Genomic DNA, 26,396 nt, shown 5'->3' on the forward strand with positions numbered 1-26,396 from the left:
CTTGCCCAGTCTCTTTTCCAGTTGCTAGTTAATTTTAGAGTTGCAAGATAGGTTACTTGTATTCTCTTTCAAAAATGTGATTTCAGCACCCAAATAGTTGTTTTATGCCCTCAAACTCTGCCCATTGCTTGTCCTCATCTCATCAAGTACTAAAGAATAATAAAACAGTGAGCACCCATTTTTTTCGGTAACCCTGTTTATGGCTTCCATGTACTCGGAATAGGTTGTAATTTTTCAGTACAAGTGTTGCATACAATATTTAGAACTGTGTAGATGCTTTGTTAACAGTGGTTCAATAAGTACTTTCCCAGTGATGTGGTATGTTGCCCACAAATGTGGGTTTGTAATGGAAATACTGGCATAACTATAGTGATACTAGATAACACTGCTATAATAAATTTATGAATAATAATTAAATGATTCCATCTTGACATGCAACTTTGATTGATGAATGAATTGCTTTGACTCGATATATAAGGTTTGACACGTGCGAGCATGTTTTGAATAATAAAGAAGAATGCAGCTATCTTGAGTTCTTGATCACTCTTTGGAAACCTAGCATCATTCGGTATAACTAAAATGAGATCTTAATTTAAGTAAAATTAGTTGGACATTAAATATCCCATGATCCATGAAATTTAATTTGCTTTGCCTTTAACAATAGTATGTTAATAAGGAAATGCTGTTGTCAGAACTGAGAAAGTTTGATTCAATGTCTGTACAGAAATCGTTTTTTAAAAAAGACATAGTTATCCAAAGAAAGGGCAGCTGATATGTCTAAATATGTTGTGAATATTTTTTTAGCTTAACTTAAGACTGGCCATACTGGGTCAGACAAATCATCCATCTTGCCCAGTATCCTGTCTTCCAGCTGTGGCTGATGCCAGATGTTTCAGAGGGAGTGAACAGACGAGGGCAATTTATCGAGTGACCCATCCTCTGTCATTCAGTCCCAGCTTCTAGTAGTTAGAGTAGTGATAGGCAACCTGTGGCCCATCAGGATAAGCTGATTGTGGGCCGCGAGACATTTTGCGGACGTAGACTGTCCGCAGACACGGCCCCCCACAACTCCCAGGGGCTGCAGTTCGCCGTTCCTGGCCAATGGGAGCTGCAGGAAGTGGCGGGCCGCTCATCTGCAAAATGTCTCGCGACCCACAATCAGCTTACCCTGATGGACCGCAGATTGAAGGTTTAGGGACACCCAGAGCATGGGATTGCGTCCCTGATGTTGGCTAATAGCCATTAATGAACCTGTCCTCCATGAACTTAACTAATTCTTTTTTGAACCCTTAGTTTTGAAGCTTAGTTTAAAATAGAACTTGAATTTAATATGTTGACTAAAATGATGGGATGACTACATCCCATTCATTGAAATCAGTGGAGTTACACTAGTTGGACCAGTGTATTTAGATCACATATTTGTTATTAGTTGGTTTAAAAATATGACGTGAATTAAGGACCACTCTAATTGATTTTTTAAATTTTATAATTTATCATTTAGTCAAAGCAGAGGGTGAAAATAGATCAGCTACTCTGATTGTGTATGTGGTCTCCTGAGTCTAATTAAATCTAAAACCTATCTCAGTTTATTTCTGTTTGCAAATCTTTCTCTGAATACAGAGAATTAACATTCCCTAAAAAGAACTGACTGAGAAATGACAAAATGCACTTGAGGGGTGTTCTTTCAAATAGGACTAGTGAGCTATCAGCCCGGAGAGAAATAAAACTGTTGAGTCCTGTCAGTGTATCGATGGAAAGGGTAACACACAGGAATTCTGGCTTCAAAGTGGCAGTTATAAGAAGCAACACTGACCAACTTCTTATGATTTCTGTTCCTTATTGGAGCTCTAACGCTTGCTGACTTGAGGCATTTATCAAAACCTCCAGTTAGGCCTTTGTCTTGCCCTAACTTGTAACTGTTGTTGTAAAGTTTTTAAAATAATCATTCTTATTTAACTCTTGTTTTCTTGGGTCTGATGATAAATCTGATCAATTAAAATATAGATTAAATTTGCAAAGAATTTTGCTTATTTCTTACAAATGAACTTACAGAAGAATTAGCTATAGCTGCTGACTCTTTCTTTTGTTATGCCACTACCCCATTCTGGTCCAGGTCATGGGAAGGCTGGGATTTTTCAACTTTAAGTATTAATTAAAAATTCTTTGGAGTATAATATTGCAGTATCCCAGATGGCCAGCACCCAGGCACCAGTAAATAAATTTCTCCTTTTTTTTATATCCTGAACTGATACTCAGGGGTTTATCTTCTTCCTTTGCCTTGTACACAGTTACAGAGAAACAACTCTCAACGCTGGTTATATCCTCCATTGACTGCTGATCTGCTCCCTTTCTAGCTGTGTGACTGTGTCTGATGTTAGATACAGTAGAGAGAGAGGGCAGGACTACAGTACATGTCTTTCTGCTTACCTGGAGTATCTATTTGATTTATGATCCAGATGAGACTGGAAACTGTGTCATGGAGGATCTTGTAAGTGAACAGTACCAAATTGAACGTAAAAAACAATAACCTCTCTGTCCCCCCCAAAAAATAAACCCCGCAAAATCCCCAAAGCTCACATGGAGAATGACTCATGATAAATGCTAGTAACCAGTTAGCAAGTATACATTGAATCCAATATCTACTATCACATAACAGGGTGCACGCTACTAATCACCAATGTTGAATGCCATGTGACTGGAAGCAAAGATTTGTGTATACCATAAAAGCTTCAGTAAAAGTCACTGTGCTTCACTATTACTGTAGCAAAACACACCCTCTTGTGGTGAGAAGAAGAAAGTCCAGTCATAAGCCTACCGGTTTCCTCTGTTCCACACTTTCACTCACTGATTGCTTTATTAATCCTTCTCCCTCAGTTGTTACTGACGCTCCTTTTTTCTTCTCTTTGTTCTATTTACGAGTGTCCCTCGCTGTCTTGCACTGTTTCAGCCTTCCTGCTTTTTTCCTTGTTCCACTTTCTTTTCTTTTTTCGTAGTTAAATCTTTTACTAGTACCTCTTATAATTTGTGAACTGAAGTGTACTTCATGCTGCCTTTAACAACGTATTGATTGTTTTTATGCTTTTGACATTAAAGTAACTCTGCATGTTAAATTACCAATATGCTGAAAATATAACTTGCAGATCTACTTTTGAAACTTTCTTCTGATTTATCACAGGTTGCTGAATTACAAGAGTAAAAAGCTAGGTACAGAGACAAGAATGTTGAAGAAAGATTCATTTTGTATCTCAAAACCTTCAACAAAACCTCTGCTTAGTTTATCCAGAGAGGATAAAGGGGACCAGTGGGAGTCATGTATAGACTGGATCAGGACATAACATGCTGCTTTTTTCACCTATTTAACAACCCAGTTAGGTCTGGGATGAACACCAAAGAAGGGGGAAAAGATTGTAATTTATCCTAGCTGTTGTACAAAGCTATAAACCACATTCAGTAGTGTAATTAACCCAGAAAAGCTGCCTCAGTAAGCCAGGCAGTCTCAGCAAAGCACTTCTAATTAGGTTTAAGTAGAACAAAACCTCCATGAACTAAAATATGTGATAAGTGACAAGCAAATAGTATTTATTGCTCCCAATTTATGCCAAATATACAATTTAGTACTAAGTGTGCAGAGACACTAGAAACTATGCCAGGTGAGACTCCCTGCTACATCCCAGTAATATTCTCTCTGCGTGAAGGAAAATAACAAGGTTATATGCAGACCCTCATATTTTTACATCTGCTTATAGTGCATTCCTATTGATTCTAAATACCCATGCCCTAGACCTTTCAGATTACTGCCCTTTGTTTGAATTTTGCTCAGCTGGGCTGGGAGTTAGGAGATGAAGGGCTCTTCAAGGGAGAAACAGAGGCAATCAGTGAAATGGCAGCCTGTGAGGTGCTCTTGGAACACCATTGTGAAGAAGGGACAAAGTTTTTTAAGGAAGAGGAGACAGTGGCAGGCAACAAGTTCATTAGGTTACTTAGTACTGCACAATTTCTAATGTGAATTAGGCAAAAGAAGTGCTGCCAGTCTGACATCCATAGTGGATATATAGAGTATACATAAACAGAGTTTATACAGAGTTCTGATGTCTGGAAATGACTACTATTTCAGAAGCCCCTCTTAATTTTCTTTTCTTTTGCTTTTTAGGTATCTTGCAATATATTTAGAACTCTCCCACCCAGTGACAGCAATGAATTTGATCCAGAAGAAGATGAACCCACCCTTGAGGCATCATGGCCACATTTACAGGTATTAAAATGATTAAATATAATCTGAGAACAAATCTGTATCACTGCTTGATGTGTGATGTTTTCCTACACCGTCTGTTAATCTGTGAATCACATTTGAATTGGTTCATAAGATATAGAAATCATTGTTATACCTTCCTAACCACTGCTCTTTACTACAGCTGGAGTACCTATGAACATAGAAGAGCCTTTGTAATGTTTTCAGGGCCTTCCTGATCAAGTCAGGGACTTAAATTCAGCTCAGGACTGAGAATGGCCCACATTTTCCTGTTCTCCTTCACTGCATTAAAAAAAAATTATTGTGGAGAATTGCACCTGTACACCGTACTTCTTAGCAGCTTCAGCAGGAGCAGTGGAATGAAACTAATGTCATCCTAGTCAGTTTTGCTCTGCTGGGCCATTAGAAAATTGCTACTATGCAGAAGAAGCATACATGAGCCCTTGTTGCTAATCAGGAGGATGAGGGAGAATATAAATGTTAGTCTACTTCCCTTTTCCTTCCTAACAATATATAGCCTTGCCTTCAAGAATTCAGAGCAGAGTATACTCTCTCTGCTATACATCCTCCTTGTGGGATGTATAAGTATGCCTTCAAATATCAATTGCAAATATCTTTAACGTACAGGAAAACAAACTCATTTCACAGAGAAGGTCAGAAGCTTTAGAAGCTTCTGCGCCAAATTTAGCCCTGGCAGAAGTAGGTCTACTTTCCATTGATATCAAAGGGGCTATGTCCATTTATGCCACAGGGAAATTGGGTTCTCCTCTCTCCAGTTTAGAACAAGTCAGAGCCTGAACACCAGAGAGAGAGAGGAATCTGGGAGTTGCTCTGAGTACAAGGGTATGCTTGATCTCTACCTAGAGTAAGGAACTGGTTTGAAACTTTTATGCAGGGCTCTAACTCTGGCTATGAGAGATTTGATAAGTCACACAATAGTCTCATCCCATAATTTAGAAACTGTCTCCTTTCTCCTTTTGTACTTAAAATCTCACAAAAATACTATAGTGTATTAAATCCCTTGGGATGCTAGGCGCTGTACAGACACAGAACAAAAAGACAGTTCTGACCACAAAGAGTTTACAATCTAAGTATAAGTCAGGACAACAGATGGATACAGACAGATGGCAGAGTACAAGGAAACAATGAGACAATATTGGTCAGCATGATAGGGAGGGGAGCAGCTATAGATTTTCTTAGAAAATAGATGGTTTACGTAGTAAAACTAACCTCACTATTTGTCAGGGAGTTGATAGAAGTGCTTTCCTGTTGACCTACTATTGAATTATATAGAGTTCTTGAACTTTTCCTTACCTCCGACCTCCCTGTTGTTTCCTTTAAGAAGCATTTAGAAGAAATCATTGACTCTCAATAAGGCAAAGCAGCCACAGTATCATGTTATAGGGGAGTTTGCATGGAAAAGCTGTAGATTCCTTTTAAATTCATTTTTAGCTTGTCTTTTTCCCTCAACACCAATATTTATCCTTTCAAAAACTGGAAGGGAGCACATTTTAAAATGGTTGGTCTCCTAGGAAAGGTGTGATAGGGAGAACTGACAGCAGTCTACAACTCATCTGTCTACCGGCAGATCATAGCTGCTTTCCTAAGAGAGCTAGATAATATCTGTTGCACTTTGCTTCCTTTTGCCTTGTTACATGCTTGTTATATACTATCTGAATGAGTCTGGTCAGTTGCAGTCCCTTCTGAATTATATCGGCAGAGATGGACTTTTGTGAGAGCAAGTATCTCTAGTCCAGGGCTAATTCTCCTCAGAGAGTTGGAGACTCCTGATTAAATCCCATTCTGCATTAGTCTGCAGTGTTTCAATCTGTAGCAGAATGCTACAGTGAACAGTTTCTAATTACAATTAAATGTTTCCATACTGTTTCACCAACCCTCTCAAAATCATAATGGCTTTATTTTGTATGATTTCAGGAGTCCAGAGGACAGTGAGAATGTGCTTGCCAATTACTCCAGAAAGCTGTACAACCCAATGAACAAGCATTACAAGATGATAATGCCTGTTCTTAGTGGGAATCAAGATGAAATTCCTCTGATTTAGGGTCAAATGAGCAAGATTAACACGTTATGATCATGTAATTAATTCTAGCTCTAAAGTAGCACCTTGATAAATTTAAAAAAAAAAATCCATAAGGTCTTTCAAAACATAGGCATGTTCTATTCTAGTGCATTAGGGAAAAAAGCTGGGAAACTTTACAAATAAAAGTAAAATAAAATCATAGAATAAACTGTGATTTTGTTTCTTGCAGCTTGTTTATGAGTTTTTCATACGATTTTTGGAAAGCCAAGAATTCCAACCTAGCATTGCCAAAAAGTACATAGATCAGAAATTTGTATTACAGGTAAGCAGGCTCATTTTCTTTAAAATTGTCAGCATGCTTTTGATACTTAATATTAATGATTTTTTTATTCCTAAAACCAGTTTATTCGAAAGTAGAATGTGTAACTCTTTCACCCTTCCACAATAACGGGTAAGTGGGTAACAGTAAAAGAGATACAGACCAGCAGAGGGAGGAATATCGATCCATCACAGAAGTTCCGACTAGGTGATCCACAATGGTGCCTTCTGGCATTGGACTGAGACTGTCTAGCCATCATTTAATTTTGTCTCCACTTTTTTTTTGTTAACTCACTTAAGAGATTTGACTTACAAGTTGTATAACTCAATTGAAATTGTGGCAGTTTAAAAGTAAAGGTTTGGCCATAGAGTGCAAAAACCTAAATAGTGTTTATAGAGTATAAAAAAACCTATTACATAGAGATTGTTTATGCCTGAAATTTGACTGGCTTTAAAATTGTTAAAATATCACTTTTAAAATATGGAAATATTTTCTCATTCTGGCTCAATAGCGGTTTGAGAGCTGGCAGAAAGGGCAAAAGTTCATTAAGAAAACTCTTTCCTAGAGCTGTACTGAAAACACTGATGATGTGGTGGTCATGGTGGAAATAAATCTAAAGGCCATGTTAAGTTCAAGGTCTGTTAGAAACACAGGAAGGGAAGTATCAATAATGGGGGAAAAGAACTAAATTGTCAAAGAATGGAAGTTTTATCTTCATGATGTGGTTGCCGCCAGCATGACTCAACTGGGGAGGCCATCAGTCCCGCCAATGGTAGCCAGTCTGGAGTTCTGCACCTAGTTCTTTGTCTTCCTGTTGTGCAGGCTGGCTTCCCTGTGCATTCTGAGGAACTAGCTTTCTTCCACACCTCAGCAAAGCTTTGCATAATATGGCAAGGCAAAGAAAACTTTGTCCAGGCAGACGACCTGAAAGTACCCTACTTTGCCTCTTCCCTACAACTTTCAACAGTGGGTCCATTTGCCTTTCGTGCTTCTCTCCCCCACCATGGACTTGTGTGGAATCTCTGAATACAACCAGAAAGAGAACCTCTAGGAGGACCAAGAGGTAGATGGGGTCATGCTAGAAGTGATAGGAGATACTTTGCCTTTCCCAGGATCTCTTTCCCACACATCTTCATGAGCGAGACTTTTCATCCATGACCAACAGCCTAGGAAGGATTCTCTGAAAAAGCTTCCCAAGAGAGCCCTTTCTTCCCCTAACCCCCACAATAGTTTCTTCCACCCCAGGGCCAAAAAAAGCATAATTCTTCATTCCCCCCCCCCCCTTCCTTTTAGGTAGGGGAGTCTCCTGGAGAGAATGGGGAATAATTGCTGCTGTGATGAAGTCCCATCCCCATTCCTTAGCAAACTCTAAGAAGGTCACTCTGAAAGACTGGGGGCGTGGGGGTATTTTAAATCACATATTGCTACAAAACTTGAATATCTCTTCAGAAATTCTCAAAGGAGGAGGTGAGGCTCTGGTTCAAGGCTTTCTTTAGGGGATATTTGATATGAGACAACTGTTCACTTCTTTTCCCTTCAGACCTAGCCAAATCATTGTGGAGAGAATCCTGGTGCCCTACTCTTCATTTTAGAGAGACATTGCTTCTGTACTCTTGTTGTATGTTTCTACCCTTACCCAGCATCCTAGGTATGCTTATCCTTCATGCTTCTTCCTCAGGACACTCACCCTTGTCAGCCTTTCATAATGTTGCACTAGGGTACGAATGTGGATCAAAAGAAGGGTTTCGGCATCTGGTCATCCATAATGGTATACCGAATGAAAGAGTGGTAACTATTCGGAGAGGGAATTTAAAACGAGATATAGTACACATTTAAATATGTATGAGACAGTATATCACAATGCCTGTTGAGAATCAGATTATTCTTGCCGTGTGGTTTAGGTGATAGACTTCTTAAAAATAGCTGTGTACCTTTTTTAGATCGAATGAGTATTAATTCAAATGAATGTTTTGTCTAAATCACAAGTTAGGCCTCAATTTGTAAAAAGTAAATTTTGCATTTAAAATTGACTGGCCTATTAAAGCCATATTGCACTTGCAATCGTATATTTAAGGTCAGCTTGGTTTTAGAATTATAACTTCATAAGGATTTATTAGGTTACTGTAAGACATTTATACTAGACAGCAACTGAAACTTTTATAAAATTCAACCTGTTCAATAAATATTGTTCCATGGTAATTTTAACCTATGACATTCTTTTACTTATGTTTTCATTGTTGAATTTGTTTTTAAAATTTGAGAAACTTTAATGAAGTTATTCCTAGTGAGGAATGGCTTTAATTTCAGAATGAGAAAAATACCAGTCACTTTTTATATGTACAGTATTTACAAACCTAGTGCTGTGTCATTGGATGTTTAGAGTTTAACATTTCATTTCAAAAGATGGCTTACATCTATTCTGAAATGTAAGGCAGAGGTTGCTAAGAGACATAACAATTAAGTATCCCATACCCATATGTTCTGCTCTAGGTGTCTCTTTAGCAATTTGTACTTCACATTTCTAGTTATAATTAGTATAAAGGTATCGTAATAATCATGCAAATTATGGAAATCATTCAACCTGTCCGTAAAAATAACCCTTTGTAGTTTTGTTAAAACCTAAAGACAAATTGGACATCATATATCAGAATATGTCTTTTTACTGTGTTTTGAGCCCTGTAATTGAAATTGATACTGACAGGCCTAAACAATGTTTCCCAAGAGGATATGTGCAATGAAACTGAAAATCTAAACATTTTGCCTGTACAACCAATTTGCAGTCAAAAAGTTAAAATCCTGTTGTATCTGCAACTTTTCCAGCTATTTTCTACCTTAGGTGAAATTCAGAATTTTTTGGAAGGGAAGGCAGTTATTTATGTATGTGTAATTTGGTGGGGTTTTGTTTTTTTCTTTTAGGACAGAACTAATTCAACATAGTGATTTTGTGTATAACCTCTCTAGGGCAGCTGACAAAACTCATAATTTCCCTCATGAAATTGCCATTTCATATCCCTCAATGCAGGGAATACTGTATTAATCATCACAAGTTATGGAACTATCCAAAGCAGTAAAACAGTTAGGAAGCTCACATGCATCTGTCACAGACTTGAATGTTCTAAACCACAGGTCTTGAACATGTACCTAACTCCACTCTCTTTTATACCCTGATTTGTACAAGAAGGAGAATGCCGTGATCGTTGTTGAAAAGAAAATGTGCAATATGTCGATGCAGAATAAATAGTGAAACAGGTGCCATAGAGATAAGAGAAGTTACAGTAAAACAGCCTTCGCCCATAAAGGTGTTCAGGACTATGATGGCAATTATGCAACAAGGGTAAAGCTCACCTGTGCAGGAGACAGAATTTTTGCAGCGGCCAGTCTAAGACTGTGGAACAAACTCCCACAAATTAAAGACTGTCACGGACCTCACCACCTTTCATTCTAACTGCAAGATGCACACCTTCTCTTATGTAAACACAGAGCAAAAAACTCTGCCAAAACATACTACTACTCTGCACGTACAGTTTTCCCCTTGAGGAAAGGATGAGACAGAGAATGAACTTCATGTGACAGTTGTTAGTCACTTTTTATAATGCGCTAGTGGAAGGCACTCAGATATTACAGTGATGATGGCAGTACAAGAACCTACATAGTATAGAATAGAATGAAATCAGTGCAAGTACAAGAGTCTGGGGTCATGGGGAATCTGCAATATTGAACACACATCACTAAGGTTATCGAAAAAATTATTATTTTACTACTTATATCAGTCCACCTTTCCAGCTGGATGTGACTATGAAATGGGGCCTGTGACATACTCGTTTCCACTCATCTGAAATCTGATCATTAGAATTGATGATTCAGATTATCTTAATTTCTACAGATAAGAGATTTGATACATACAGTGTTTGCCTTGTAAAAGAGAGCAATATTATTTTTAAATTGTTAGAACCTTCCATCACTATGAGAGAAGTGTCAAATTACAAATTTGGGGGCGGAGGGTGTTCTGGATAAAAGGCAGTCCATATCAAATATGTAAACTAAAAATCAAGATGTTATCTTAAAAAGACACCTAATTGAAATCTGATAAGATTGGCTGACCTGTTGTTGACCTTTGATTGTAAAAATAGTTAAAGTTGTGATTTTTGTGTGTGTGTGTAGGATGGGGGTTATATTCAGCTATTTATAATGATCGAGTATACCAGACTTTAATATTTTAGTTCCATAGGAACATGTAAATGAATGGTGAGTCATCTCATTACAAGCATCTGTCATAAAAGACCCCAATCCTGCAAAGATAGTTGCAGGGTGATCCCTGTGCAGAGCCCTATCAATGTTTAGTCTCTGTCCAGGCAAAGTGACCTGCACGTATGCATCTCTTTACAGGATTAGAGCCTTGAATTATTAGTGTTATGTGATCAGGGTCCAGATTTTTAAAGGTGTTTAGGCATTCCTGAACTCATGTTGCAAAGCCAAACTGATTTAGGAGCCTAAATATCACTCTCAAACGTGATTTTGGTGCTTAGAAGCCAAAATTCCATTAATAGTTGAAGGGATTTGGACTCCTAGGTTCCTAACTCATTTAAGAAAATGAGATTTAGACTCCTAAATCAGTTAGGCGTTGCAATGCTGAGTGAAGCAATTCTGAAATACCTTTAAAAATCTGGGCCCAAGTAACTAAAGTTTTTATATTAAAGGGACAGTTAATAAGTACAGTACCCTCAAACACAAGTAACTATTCAGTAAATCTAAGGCAATTTGAATTTGTTTTCTACCATTCTAATTAATGTTTTGTTTCCACTGGTAGCTTTTGATTAACAGACACAGCTCTTTGGAGAACAGTCTTTGTATTTTGTACAAATGGCAGACAACTCCTCCTAGTTGTCAACAATGCACTGCTTTATTTATTTTTGTCACTTTTAGATTTCCTTATCTTTTTTTTTTTTTATTTCACTCCAAATCCGGTCTAGTACGGTCAGAGCAGATGATTTCAATTGCCAAGGCTCTAAACACTTGCTTTCTTCTGGAAGCCTTGCCTATGTTCTGAAGTGTGTTTTGAATTGTCATATTGAATTATTTTTCTTTTCACTCTATAGCTTACCTTGGTAGGCCCCCCCCATCCACTTTGTTTTGACGACACACTGTTGTCGTGTTGTAGCTTCCACTATCCGCTGAGATATGTCTTCTTAAAAATAAGAATATTATACTCCTGAGGTCAGAGTTTTTAATGTTTTTTTGCCAATGATAATATGATTGTGCTGTTTTTTCCTTCTAAGTATATACAGTAACATGCCCTAAAACCATATGTTAATTAATATTCACTGAACAGCTGAAAAGGATCTATTTAAACTGTGATTTGCCTTTTCCTTTTTTAGAGAACTTTTGATAGTGTCTGCAATTTCTTGTGGCTGACTAAAGTCAGGAGCCCAATTATACAATTTAACTATTTTTAGATTACTATTTTCTATAATGTAAATATTACATTTTATTAGATTTTTCCCTCCACTAACTATACATTGTCTGTAACACTTCTATATCTGCACATATTTATTATTATTGTAGTTACTGTTGTTCAGATCAAAGATGGTGATGTGACATTTTAGACACAATTAAGAAAAACAAGGTCCCAGCAACAAGGAGCATACCATAGGTGCACTTGGAAAAAAAAAATCTCTGATTTGTGAGAGCTCACCAGTTTTATTGGTATTCCCCATATTAAGCACTGAGATTATCTCTCAAACCAATAGATTGTAGAATCAAAGAAACTTTTTAAGTGCAACCACTGTGAAATCAACATAAGATAAAGTATACATACAGAACCCTAAACAGCTGTGGGTGGTGGGAGTGATGCATGTAGGAGAGATGATGGAGGCAATAGGGAAAGGGAAGCTCTTCCTTAGAGGATAATATTTAAAGCCCCGACCAGACATCAGTCAAACTGTTTCTTTAAAAGATTAGAAATTGAATTAAAAATAGAAAAAACAGCTTGAGAGAATTGGTAGTGTTCATAAAACACAAGTGGGCTCAAAAGTCATGCATTACATATATGTACAGTGTATGCCTGTCTCAGTTCAGGCCCTTAAAGATTTTGGGCATTAAATTGACATGACTGTGTTAATGAATTGGTATTCATATTTTGCAACTAAACTCTGTTTTTTACCATCTCTGGAATGTTACCAGTCCAAGTCCTCTGCTTAACAAGAAAGAATTGGAATAATTGATAAATGCTTTCATATATTTACAGGCTTGACTGTGGCAACTTCAGTTATAAACACTCCACAATACATTTTCTACAGAGTGCATTGGCTGGTATTCACACAGTTGACTGAATACCTCATCTCTATGTTGACTCCTTTAGAGTTTCATTAGCTCCTTTTCAGTTTCTGTATTTGTCAAAAGTTTTATTTTAATTTATTTAGATTTTAATTCTTTTAATACAGAGTTTTTATTGTGTATTTATTTTATTTTTGTTAAGAATGAAGGCAACAAATTTTTGTGACAGTTGTGTGCCCTCACACATATGCAATCTAGCTCATCGTATGTAAACTGTATAAGATTTTTAAAATAAAGCCAATTCACATTTCTTATTAGTCATCTGATTCTTAAATTACGTTTTCTTTTACAATAGCTTTTGGAGCTGTTTGACAGTGAAGACCCTCGAGAACGAGACTACCTAAAAACAGTCTTACACAGAATTTATGGCAAGTTTCTTGGTCTTAGAGCATTTATCCGAAAACAGATTAACAATATTTTTCTACGGTAAGTTTTGGGGGGAAACAGTTGTTGGGTTATAAATGTTTTAAGAAACTAAATATTTATTTATTAAAAATGTTTAACTTTATTTGATAGGTTTGTTTATGAAACTGAACACTTCAATGGTGTAGCTGAACTGCTGGAAATATTAGGAAGGTAAATGAACCTTTATATAATAAGCCATCTCAGACAGCTATGCTGAAAATTTCAGGGGTCAATGAAAAATATAACCCTAAGCTCTGATCCTGAAAACAGACTTGTGCACGTGCTTAACTTTAAGCACAGATTAAGTCTTAGCATACCTCTTTGCAAAGGGGATTTTATTGTGTGCACATTACAAAGTACAATCCTTTCTTACATTGTTCCTTGTGCATTTCATTCTGACTTGTACATTGCAAATTTTACATTGAGCACACTAAACAGTTATTCGTGTGTTGGTTTCAGTGTGTTGCTAGTCAGTCTAATTGTAGTTAGTTCAACAGTCAGTTACCAAAGAGCACCTTAAACTCATTAATTTACCAACCAAATAGGCAAGGTCATACATATTAGGCAACAAAACTATGACTGATCACATAGTTATTCTCATGTCAGAGCGTAACTACTATATAGCAATGACTAGAATGAACTGTACCTTGAACAGTGGCTAGTGCAAAGGTTCAGCACATATTAGGATAATACCTGCAGTCTGTCTTCTTGTGTAATTACTTTGATAAAAACTACTTGTTCAGACCACAAGTAAATTTTCTGTGATGTCGCTAATCAATGTTTCTTTTCTTATTTCTAGTATTATCAATGGTTTTGCTTTACCTCTTAAAGCAGAGCATAAACAGTTTCTGGTGAAGGTGCTGATTCCTTTACATACTGTCAGGAGTTTATCACTCTTCCATGCACAGGTAGAAATTATAAAAAACATTTTCTGCTTGGTTAAAACAGAACAGTATGCTTGATTGCTTTGGAAATCTTTTGCTTAGCCAAAAAAATCTTCTAAATGAAAATGAAAAAAAGAAGCCCGCAGAAAACTTTTGTCATGTGGAATAAAAATGAAACCAATAAGTATTTGGTAGATTTAATGCATTTTGTAGAATAAACCTGGTGGAATGTATAGATAGATTTAGAGATATATAGATAGATCTCTGGGTTTCAGATAACCTTTATTTACCTGTAAGATATTGTCTAGCACTGAAACTCTGTAGGCTTTCTTCAGGCTCCCAATCTTTCTTCCCCTCTAATGAGCTGTCTTCCCCACTCATCCAGGCCCTGATTCTGCAGCCAGAGGTCTCAGTTGTTTTTGTCTCTTGCACTGTCCTCTGTCTAGTCTTTCTATCTTGGTAATTCTTTACACACTCACCCTCTCTGCACTTTGGCTCTAAATCGATCCTAATTTCTGCACTCTGGCCTCGCTTTCTTAGTCTTTAATGCCAGTTTTTGGCCGTGTTGGCTCATCTCATGTAAGTCGTCATGATGCTGATGCTGCCAAAAGTGTAAAAGAAATACATTTGCAGAACAATGAGCCTTTCAAAATGTTGCTTACATGAGTACAGTTGGAACCCATAAAGTTCAAATGGTTTCAAAATGTACTTGGACATATTCTTTCTTCACTTTTCGTTTGTTTGTTTGTTCTTTGCTGTTAACTGCAGCTTGGATGCAGTTGCAAATTCCCCTGACTCACGGTTTAAAATAGGATTTACAATTTAGAATAAGATGCATAATGAACTGTTCTGATTCTCTGTTCTTTTTAATACTGAACACGTCTTTTGAGTTCTCAGTAAAAATGTCATAATTTCATGTGTATATATTTTTTTTCCCCTTCACAGCTGGCATATTGTATAGTACAGTTTCTGGAGAAAGATCCTTCACTCACAGAGCCAGTAAATATTTTTGTTTTTTTTTAATATATCTTAAACATCCAGTTTTCCCAGCTGTGAAATTGTAAAATTTAATGTAAAATTTACTTTCTCATTTGTAATTCAGGTCATTAGAGGTTTAATGAAATTCTGGCCAAAAACCTGCAGTCAGAAAGAGGTAAGTTCTATGTTGCTGTTAAGACTTCAGTAAAGGAGTTTGATAGTTCTACAGATAAATGTTAAAGATACTTTTCTCCCAGGAACATCCAGAGAGTTTCAGGTAAATACCATAGGCTACTCTTAAATGCTATTGTGGATTTTGGCATCTGTTTAGCTCAGTCTGTGTTCAGACTGTCCTGTGTTGGACATAATTTTGACAATAAAGAGAGGTGTCAAGCTGATGATAGTTATCATCTCTGTTGGCAAGTTAAGCATTATATTGTAATATGCCAATATAAGTGTTCTTTCACAAGGGAGTGACTCTTCATGTAAAGAGAGCAAAAGTGAATGTTGCGGAATTATGTGGAAAATTATATTAGAAATTGCAACCCTTTGTGTCAAACCTACATTTTCAGAGGTGGGCTAGAGGTATTTTTAGCTTCTAACATAGATTGGCAATTAGTTGCATGATTACCTGATTTTGCAAATCTGAGTTTACACACTGATATTTATGGGCACAACAAGAGCATCTTTGTTTGAAAATTGGTCCCAAAAGACAAGCAATTAAAGATGGATCCTTTAATTACCAGGGTAAAATCCTGGCCCATTGAAGTCAATGAGAGTTTTGCCATTGTGTTCACTGGGACCAGGAATTCACCCCAGGTGCACAGTGTCATCTGGAAATTCCTTAGGGCAGAGACCATGCATTATAAGCTGTAAATAGAACACTAAGCATGTGTTGGTGATCAGCAAATAATAATAGATCAGAGGCAAGATCCAGGAACTACTGAGTATAGAATTAATCACTCAGTTTGGGATTTAATACTAGGAGATGCTGAGAATGGAAGCTAATAGAAGTTGAGGATGTTCAACACCTTGCAGGGCAAAGGTTTTTTAACCATGATTCGAATGTAGTCTTGTCTTCTCCCTCTTACTTATGTTCACTCTCCCACTTAGCAGTCATTACTGTTTCACAAATCCTTCAGCACTTCAGAGTCATTTGAACCTCCCTGTCCCCAGAGGAACAAATATGTCATATGGATATGAAAGGTGTGTGCAGGATTAGGGCCTAAATTGTAGGGGGGTTATAGCACTTGTAACCTACAGAAACATACCTATTTCTGTATGAATACAACTATGCAATGAATTTAGAGCTAACCAAACGAGCTACAAAAACTGGTTCCCGTTGTTTCATAGAATATCAGAGTTGGAGGGGACCTCAGGAGATCATCTAGTCGAACCCCCTGCTCAAAGCAGGACAAATCCCCAGACAGATTTTTTTTTTTTTAAACCCCAATTCCCTAAATGGCCCCCTCAAGGATTGAACTCACAACCCTGGGTTTAGCAGGCCAATGCTCAAACCACTGAGCTAATTGTGTTTAGTCTTAAAGTGCAAAATTTTGAAAACTTGTTCCCCACCTGCTGTTAATTGTGGGGGCAAATCCTGAAATTTAGATATCTTAACTATCTGACTTCATCAGTAAATAAAGTGGATGACTACATTCTGTTGTTTGTGCCTGTAGAATTAGAGGATGAGTTGAGACCTGTTTGAAAATTTAGCCGATAAATTGCAAATACAAGAGTTGAGGAGTTCTGAATTTAACAATTACTTGTGTCTAGGTCATGTTCCTTGGGGAGCTGGAGGAGATCTTGGATGTGATTGAACCTTCACAATTTGTCAAAATTCAGGAACCTTTATTTAAACAAATTGCCAAGTGTGTCTCTAGTCCTCACTTTCAGGTCAGTAATACAAGTACATTTTTTTTTAAACAGGAATATAGTTTCTAAGATCTTGTGAATATACAAAACGGATGCCTAAATGCTGAGTTTGCATTGTACTGATTAGAACATATTTACTATTTGTATATCCATGGACGGGTTTGTTACAGTAGCAATACCTACACTCAGGGAAGAGTGAAATAGAAAAAAGATGAGACTCCAAGGGTGAGATCTTAGAGTCCATTCACATAACAGCACAAAACTTGCATCTCAAGTAAAGGAGGGGTAAGGTGGGTTGGGGGAAAGGGCATGTTAGAGGCAGGGTGACAGGATGCAGTGCTTCAGTGATTCTAAGCAGTTCTCCTTACCTGTCCGGGTAGGCATGGAGGCTGCTGCAACTCAGACAGCCCCCCAGGGCAGTCTGAATTATCCCAGCAGCTGCTCCAGCCCCTAGAGTAGCCTAGAATCAGGACGGTGCAATCCTAGTCTTAGCCCAACCCCCTGTTGCCCTGGGCTTTGATCCTGCCAAGTGTTGAGCACCTCTTGTGAGATACTTCATACTCTTGGCTCCCTGTGATTTTTCTGGGAGACAAGGATTTGAAGCAAGCCGCAGCAGGTACTCTGCACTTACTCTGGGTTCAGGGCGTATGACTCTGACCATAAAAGTGATCCAAATAGATTTTAGTTCATATTTAACCTTTCACCAAATAAGAAATTACAATGAAATCAGACACTGAATACTTACACATTAATTTTAACATTAATCATGTTTTAAATTTATTTTATATTTACTTTAAAAGACCACCTTACATTAAAGCAAGTTATGCCCTGGATAAAAATAGAAATTTCATTTAGAAACTAATGATAACCTATTGATTGACTCTGACGCTATTTGTTTTGTGGCATGTTTTCTGTAAAATCTAACAAATTCGTAGATAACTGATTTTCTGCTAATGGGTTTTGTTCCTCCCTCCCCATCAAAGGTGGCAGAAAGGGCGCTGTATTATTGGAATAATGAATACATCATGAGTTTGATAGAAGAGAACTCCAACGTTATACTTCCCATCATGTTTTCCAGTCTTTATAGGATTTCCAAAGAACACTGGAATCCGTAAGTTTTGGCATTATCTTTCATCTGTCCACTTGCTGAAACCTATATATTCAACCCTGGAAATTCCAGATAAAGAAAACATGAAATAGCGCCAAATTCAGACTTGATGTAAACAGATGCCACTCTATGAAAGCCAATGGGATTTAAACCAGAGCTGAATTTGGCTCAGAATATTGTTAAGTTATCTGAGACATGCACAAAATCTGAACTCTGTAGGATAAAAGCAGCAGTGCAAATTGTTTTATTTCCAAAATATGTTAAGGCAGCTAATGTAATATTTTTTAAACTTTTGTATTTATTTTTTCATCAGAAATACAAAAACAATAGAAATAAAATATTGTATAATTACCAAGAAAAAATGTCAGGCACCAAACGTTTCTAATGCTCTGTCAATACATTTGTATAAACTGGTTTACAGGATAAGTGTGACTGTAAATTGGCCCAGACATACCCCTTGATCTTAATACATCTCTGTAAATACATAATAATATTTTGAGTGGTGTCATATAATCAGTGGCAGCAGCATTTTTCTAAACATTTTCTAAACACTCTTAAAAAAAGACATTTTCATCTTGACACGATCAGGATGATGTACCTGTCTCATTTATCTGGGTTTTTTGTTGTTGTTGTTTTGTTTTTTTACAGTAGTCTAGGGCAGTGGTTTTCAAAGTTCAGGTCACGACCCAGTACTGGGTCGCAGAGTGCAAGGCACTGAGTCGCCTTGCTCAGCACCCAGGGACCCTGGTGGCTGGCCAGTAAGAACTAGTAGTCCCTACCTGTTCTGACACCACGCTGTGCCCCAGAAATGGCCAGCAGAGGTCCGGCCAATGAGAGTTGGGGGGATGGTGCTTGCAGGCAAGAGCTGTGTGGAGCTGCTTGTGCGCCTCCGCCCAGGAGCCAGACTTGCTGCTGGCCGCCTCCAGGGCACAGTGTGGTTGGTGGTGCCAGGACAGGCTGGAAGCCTGCCTCTGCATCCCAGCTGCGCCGCTGACCAGGAGCTGCTAGACGTAAACCCACGCCCCAATCCCCTGCCCCAGCTCTGAGCCCCCCCCAAACCCGGAGTCTCCTGCACCCCAATCCCCTCATCCCGGCCCCAGCCCAGAACCCGCACCCCCAGCCCAGAGTCCTGACCCCCTCCCATGCCCCAGCCCTGAGCCCCCCTCCTATACCCGAAACCCCTCATCCCCAGCTCTGTTGGGTATCGGGCATCAACAGTTTTCTTCAACTGGGTCGCCGGAAAAAGAATTTGAAAACCAGTGGTCTAGGGAAACATTTAATTATATGTACAGTTATAATTAGATGTCATCCATTTACTACCTGGGTCACAGAATATGTCTGGGGGTTGGTGGATAGCATTTAGTAATCACATCACAAAATTTAATGCTGGGATCATTTTTAGCATGCACGCTGCACTCCTTATTCAGGCCTGTACTTTAAAAATTTGTGATTGAAGTAAAGTTTTGTTTCTTAGAATTATCAACTCTTCCTCAAAGATTTTTTCTTTTTCCAATGGACTTGTTTTCTTTTTACATGTACTAAAGTGAAATGATCATGAAACGTACAAATCCAAGGGAATCTTTCACATTTCTCATACTTGGGTTCTTTACTTTGAGATATTCATACTCTATTCAAAGGCATCTATTGAACCTTTTTTCTGTGCATCATTCACATTTGATGTTTAGATTTTAATTACGTCTGCTAGAATAACAATTTTGACCATTGTATTACATTCAGAATTGCTGCACTGCTTGGTGAAGTATCTGCAGTTGTATCGAGGTAGAGGTGTAGTAGGAGATTAGAATCAGGTTCAGCAATTCCAATAAGAAAAGTTCAGGAAAGTGTGTACATTATTTTTTGTTCTTATTCAATTTCAACTGAAACTAATAGATTCCTTATCTTTTTTGTATTTCACAGGGCTATTGTGGCTTTAGTCTACAATGTGTTGAAGGCGTTTATGGAAATGAACAGCACCATGTTTGACGAGCTGACAGCCACTTACAAGTCAGATCGTCAGCGGTAACTTTTTAAAGCTTTTTTGTCAACTGTGCATAAGGCCTGCTGTTTAATTTTTTCCTCACATTTTGCTGTGATTGCATAATTTCACACATGATTGATTGCAATGCCTCATTTTTTTTTTTCTGCATGCTCATTAGCCTTCTCCTTGCAAGATGCCAGATAACCTCATGAATAGGTGGTTGTTTTCTCCCCTATGAAATACAGTACCCGTTGCATAGCTTGTGGATCTGCATTCCTCACAGAACTCCTTTTGGCACCACATTCCAAAAGACTTAAATGTATCAAGATTTTCAGTAATAAAAGAAGAACAAGGGTTTAAAGATCTCACTTTGCTTAAAGGCTTCAAAAAGGGTGGAGGTTGGACGTGAGGGATTTCCTCAACACATGACTCACCATAAGACCCATCCTACTTATCCTGCATGTGGTCTTAAGCCTAAGTGGCACCTTTCAGCCCTTTCAGTTTTTTCCTTTTTCACGGATCTTGATATAGCCGAGTCCTTTAGAGTGCAAGATCCAGTAGATGCACCATTCATACAATCATTAGTTGCACCCTAGTAAAATGTTTTTTGTCTATTTTCCTTAATCTTCATTCTCCAATTATAGTGCATCATCTTTTGTCTAAAATTTCAGCTTATCCAAAGCGGCAGGTGAAAAAAATGAGGAAACTTCGGGAACTCCGGGCAGTTTGCGACTTCGTTTAAGTCGTGCCTTTTGTGTGACTCGGGGTTCCCACAAGCAAAGCGAAGGGTACTGTATGTCATCAAACCTTGTTAGGTTAGTATAGCCTCTGAAGTCTTTTGGAGGCCATAATACTGTTGAATTATGTGACCAGGTTCATAGTTCACCTTCCTTTTGATTTGATTTGCTTTGCTTTTATATGTAATAAAATGCAATGTTTTATACATTTAAAAATCTGTAATTGATGAGTTAGATGGTGCACTGGATTAATGACTGCACTAACGTTATTTCTGGAGTCCTGAGTTTAAACCTGAGCCGAATCGTAGGTGACTTGATGGTTTTTGTTCAGGCCCTGGTAGACAAGGTTCAGTCTGTCAGATTAGCTGACATCATCACTGTCCAGTTTGTAGTGTGTGCGACACAGAATCCTAGGACTAGGTGTCTGATCCAGGAAGGTTCTGAGAAGCCTCAGCTACTACTGAAATCAATGGATGCTGGAGGGACTTTTTATCTCATGAGGCATTCAGAGTTTCACAGGATCAGACCCTGCCATAGCATGTATGTTGCAGGTAATGACTGTGTGGAAGAGCTTTCTTAGCACTTGCTTACATGACCTCCACTGTATCTAGGGCTGGTGCTGATCTTTTAAATATATTTATTTATAAATTATTATTTTAATATATATACTAGAATGTAAAAAATGAGATAACTTCAAATATTAAACCATGTTTAATATTAACAATTAAACAATCACAGTTTGCTGAGATAAAGACTTCTTAGGGTTCTGTGGACAAACATGGGCAAGTATTTGAACATCTTTCCATAGGAGATTGGATTTTCGTTTACTAAGTGCTGGTGAAAAATTCATTAGTATTTGTAAGGAGTGTTGTAGGTAGGAAGTGGTAAATAGTTCAGTAAGAACTTGATAATGGGAACCCTCAGAATGAAATTCAGGAGTAAGAACACACATTTCAAAGCGGCCAGGTGAATTGTAGTCCAGTCCAGTTGACTTCAGTGGGATTACTCACAGGATCAGGGCCTAGGAATAGAAATAAGTTATAATAGACTTATGTTGGGTTCCCCAATAGAACAAAGTTTACAAAAATAAGAGTGATGTATAGCCAAGTTATTTAGAATTTGTTAGGGCTAAAGTTTTCAGTGTCAATGAATAATAATAGTTCAAACATAGATGAACTAATGAGGTAACCTACTGAAATATTTTAGAAAGAAAGGATACATGGTATAGTGATTAGATAATATAATGATAAATTTCTGGTAAGTGTATTCACCATTTCTTATATTTAATTTTGAATATTTTTCAGCAGCTATGTGTAATGAAAGTAGAAACTATGGATGAAAACAGATGTTTGTTTCTAACCAAGAATGGTGTTAATAGATATGGCCAAATGGCTGCTTTTTGACTAAATGTATGCAGCCTAAGTGATGTGAATTTCCCAGGTAGCAAGTTGTACCAGAATAAAGCTTCTAAATCAGTGGAATATTTTGAGAAACTCTGCAGTGTGACAAATTGGGAATCTAGATTTCAGTACCCTAGATGTCCATGATGTTCATGTTCCCATTGGACCTGATCCTGCAATTGAAAGCTCTCTCCAACTTGTAGCATCAAGACCATACATACTCCATGTGTTGTTGTAGTTATCAGAACACATTGACTTAATTTTATACTTATTTAAAGGCAATTACAACATTGTCCCCACATTATAGCATAAGGACCATATTAATTCCAAATAACCAGTGACAAAGAGAGAGACCTCAGAGAATAAACAAATTAAGAAAGTTCTAGTTTAGTTTTTAATTTTTATTGGGTTTCCCCTGAAACTTCATCCACTCAGTTTCCCAAGAACTCAGTTGGACTACAATCTCATCACTCTGATTCCTTTATCTAATTAGGCAGCACAATCTGTTGGTAAAGCAAACATTGCACAGATTATTTTGTAGGGATTCAGTAGGAATAAAGACAAATGCATTGAATGACGGTCAGATCCTGCAACTGGATTCACACTAGCTACACTGGGATGGAGCACTGGTCTTGTTTGAGAGAATAGGCTAGGTTTAACATTAATGAAAGCAAGAGAGACCCTAATACCCTTCTTTAAACAAATAAATAAACTTGAAATTGTGAAATAGAACTTGGCCAAAAAGTATATATTAATCTGAAATGTAATATATTTGCTCCATAAAACATTTAAATATAATTCTAATGTGAACTAGCTATTTTTGCTCTATTGTAAAATTAACATAAGTAAAGATTTTTAAACTTTTTTTTATTATATCCCATCTTCTGTTTCTCTTAGTTTTGTTCAGCATTTTTGATGTAGATAAACTAAAATTTGGAGTAAAAAATGTGTACTGAAAATAAATATACATTAGGGGAAAATGCATGTGCATTAGAAAAATTATTGCTCATAGCTTATATAAAATAAGTATTTTTGGATAGGTACTTTTAAAGCTTCCTTGCTGTTAACACTTCATTTTATTTTATCTGCTAGTGAGAAGAAGAAAGAGAAGGAACGTGAAGAACTGTGGAAAAAACTGGAGGATTTGGAGTTAAAGAGAGGTCTTAGACGTGATGGAATAATTCCAACTTAACAAAAGAAACAAAGCAGCATTATTAACCTGTGGAGTCACACATTTATGTAGTAGAAGATGGAGCAACAGTTTTCTGTATTGTGCAACTTTACAGTAGATTTCACATTTGTTTCATTATTACAACAGCACTGTATATAACTGTCTCTAAGTAAAGGAAAAAATAAGGACTTTTCTCCAAAGTTTGGACAGCAGATGGACTTCTCAGAACTTTGCAACATAATCATTGTTTTGACCCTTCTTTAAAACCAGTCTTCAAAGATCTGTTGATGAAAATTGCTATGTCAAAATTTCATTGTCAGGACCTGTTCCTTATTTATCATTAGCAGAGAGTATGATACAACTTTCAAATGTGAACAATCTTAAATTTAGCTTGCCTTTCTGCTAAACTGTTAAATGTATTTATAGTAAAAGAGAAAAAAGATTGTCATTTCCTTTTGAGTTTGTGTAACATCCTCCTTCTCTGGATAACTTTACTGTAATTTGACATTTTTTTCCCTTTTGCACATCTTCATAAGTTGAATGTCCATGCAGATCAGGGCCATGAAAAATATAGGTCCCTAAGGTTTTGTTTACTGGTGTGAGTATCTTTCCGGTACCAGGCTAGCACTGGTACTCCTTCAATTTAAACATTAGGAGTAAAAATAAAGAGATGATAAATGTAGTAGGGAAGGAAATTTCAGATTAATGCATCAATTTATTGTGAATCCACACTGTCTTGAATCCTTTGAAAAGGGCAATAGTAACACCATGAACTTCAGTACCTAACCAGTATTAGTTACATGTCATTGGACACACATACCAGAGCTGTTTTGGTAATACTAATGGCTAAATGATTACTATATACGTTTTATTGGACCATTTTGAAATTATAACGACAAACGCTAAACAGTACAAGTATGAAATTGATCTCCAGTGGTCATGGGTCTAATTGGGAACAGAGCTGAGCAAACAGTTTGGACTGTTTGGAGTTGTTGCCTTACTTTTTAATATGTATTTATAAAGTATTCCAGCAAAAGAGGATGTAGCCTCTAAAAAACATACTATAGTGTTTTTGTGACTGTAGTACTATTACTCATCACAGCGCCAGCCCTATGGTTTTAGCTGGAAAGGATTCTGGATAATATACTTCTGCATTCTGAAGTGGATGCTCATTCCTAACTACTGTATTTGTTACCAAAAGTGGTTCTACAAATGCTACTGAAAAAAAATTCTGGAAATCCTAATGTCCTGAGTATTAATAATAAAGTTTAAAATGCTTTTATATCAAAGGTGCATTGTGACCAAATTGTTTAAAAGAAAAACAAGAGGGCTGTATTATAAGTATGCATTATTGGCTATCTGCTTTGTATTTAAAAGTGGAATCTTACATCTTTGATCGGTAAAATGCTGATAAGACTTATGTACAGTATATATTTAGCTAATGCAGTTGCATTATTTTATATGGAAAGGTATGTGTTTCAGGATTTTTCTCCAGGATGCTTTTGAACTGTTATAGACATATGACAACAGTGAGTTGATAATCCTAAACCATCAATCCAGCAGTATTTATGGTATAAAGCTGACTTGGTGTTCATGAGTCTTTGTGTTAGTTGCAAACATGAACTTATGACCTGTTGCCATTGATAGAAATACAGTATAAGTACGAGCTTGTATATTTTTCTTCCTACTATTCAAATATACAGTAGAATTTGAGGTTTTCTTGTTTCCAGGTGCGCAAAAAAGAAAAAATGGCGGGAGGGGAGCAGGAATCCAATCCCAGCTTTCTGACTGTTTCAGGATTATCAGGTCACAGTTTGTACACATGGGTCTGCACATTGGATGTTGTAAATGCAACAACTTTGTAAAAACTTGACACTGTTAATTCTGAAAAAAGAACAGAAGTAAACTAGTCATATGCAACACAAAACATCACAACATGGTTTAATGGGATTAATATAAGCCTTTTATAAGAACACTGACTGGGACTCAATGTAAACTTGGCAGATACAGTCAGTGAAACATTTTATTTTAAAAGTGCTGGAACAAAAGTGCAAGCTCAGATCTGAAGATTAAATAAATTTATAACAAATCGTCCCTTAACCCTTTGATTTTTGACAGCCTTTTTGTTTCTACTACAGGTTGGGGTTATATTTAGTAGTGTGACTATGTCTGAAATTAACATGCTGTATGAGAGGGTGCATTTAAACTCATGCCTGACTAGACTGTGTTAAATGGTCAACAATTGAACTATTATGGTGGGAAGAAATCTTGGTGTTTCCTTTTTTTTTTTCTGCCTGGTGGAATTAAAAGAAATAATGCGACATTAAAAAAAGACACCTTGTCCTGTACTTAGAAATTTAGGTGAGTGTTGACCATTCTTGGATGTTCTTGGTTTCAGCATGACCTACTGGAATTGATGGTACAAAACGGATGAGAACCTAGCTGGTTGCAATATTTTGTTACCTCTAATGGGGGATATTGGGGAGTATCTAAAGTGATTTTCACTTCCAAGATGGAATGTTTCTTTAAATTGAATGAGGTAATGTGATGTTAGTCATGCGACTCTAAAAAGGTGAGGTCAGTCTGACGTTGTACTTTGTGATGTACTTAAAGAAGCGCTTGCCATAGTACTACAGAATCCACGCAATCCACTGTTGGCTGCAACCCAAAGGCAATATACTGCTCCTGTCCCACTAGAGTCCATGGGAGGTTTATGCAAAGATAAAGGCAGCATATGGACTTAAGTCAATTGTGATCAGTGCATCTGTTCATTTGTGATTTTGTTTGCTTCATGGTTTTGAGAAACTACTTTTTTTGTTAAGTATCAGAGGGGTAGCCGTGTTAGTCTGAATCTGTAAAAAGCAACAGAGGGTCCTGTGGCACCTTTAAGACTAACAGAAGTATTGGGAGCATAAGCT

At 37.2% G+C, this 26,396-nt stretch overlaps 1 protein-coding gene across 4 annotated transcripts in view; it reads left to right on the forward strand.

Moving 5' to 3' along the window:
- PPP2R5E (protein phosphatase 2 regulatory subunit B'epsilon) overlaps nucleotides 1-26,359 on the forward strand; it is a 107,836-nt gene extending 81,477 nt beyond the window's left edge. For 2 of the 4 annotated variants that reach the window (XM_024194430.3, XM_024194429.3), the window contains exons 4-15: nucleotides 4,151-4,252; nucleotides 6,520-6,612; nucleotides 13,238-13,368; nucleotides 13,459-13,518; nucleotides 14,147-14,255; nucleotides 15,177-15,230; nucleotides 15,334-15,384; nucleotides 16,986-17,105; nucleotides 18,068-18,195; nucleotides 20,110-20,211; nucleotides 20,842-20,985; nucleotides 23,400-26,359. In XM_024194430.3, coding sequence (XP_024050198.1) covers nucleotides 4,151-4,252; nucleotides 6,520-6,612; nucleotides 13,238-13,368; nucleotides 13,459-13,518; nucleotides 14,147-14,255; nucleotides 15,177-15,230; nucleotides 15,334-15,384; nucleotides 16,986-17,105; nucleotides 18,068-18,195; nucleotides 20,110-20,211; nucleotides 20,842-20,985; nucleotides 23,400-23,499 — 1,194 coding nt within the window. In that variant the 3' untranslated portion in view covers nucleotides 23,500-26,359. The remainder of the gene's footprint in view (nucleotides 1-4,150; nucleotides 4,253-6,519; nucleotides 6,613-13,237; nucleotides 13,369-13,458; nucleotides 13,519-14,146; nucleotides 14,256-15,176; nucleotides 15,231-15,333; nucleotides 15,385-16,985; nucleotides 17,106-18,067; nucleotides 18,196-20,109; nucleotides 20,212-20,841; nucleotides 20,986-23,399) is intronic. The other 2 variants (XM_024194431.3, XM_024194432.3) reach the window with 2 other exon arrangements.
- Nucleotides 26,360-26,396: the final 37 nt, after the last annotated feature.

The sequence above is a fragment of the Terrapene carolina genome, unplaced genomic scaffold (assembly GCF_002925995.2).
Source record: "Terrapene carolina triunguis isolate 2854851 unplaced genomic scaffold, T_m_triunguis-2.0 Scaffold189, whole genome shotgun sequence".
NCBI classification, from domain to species: Eukaryota; Metazoa; Chordata; order Testudines; family Emydidae; genus Terrapene; species Terrapene triunguis.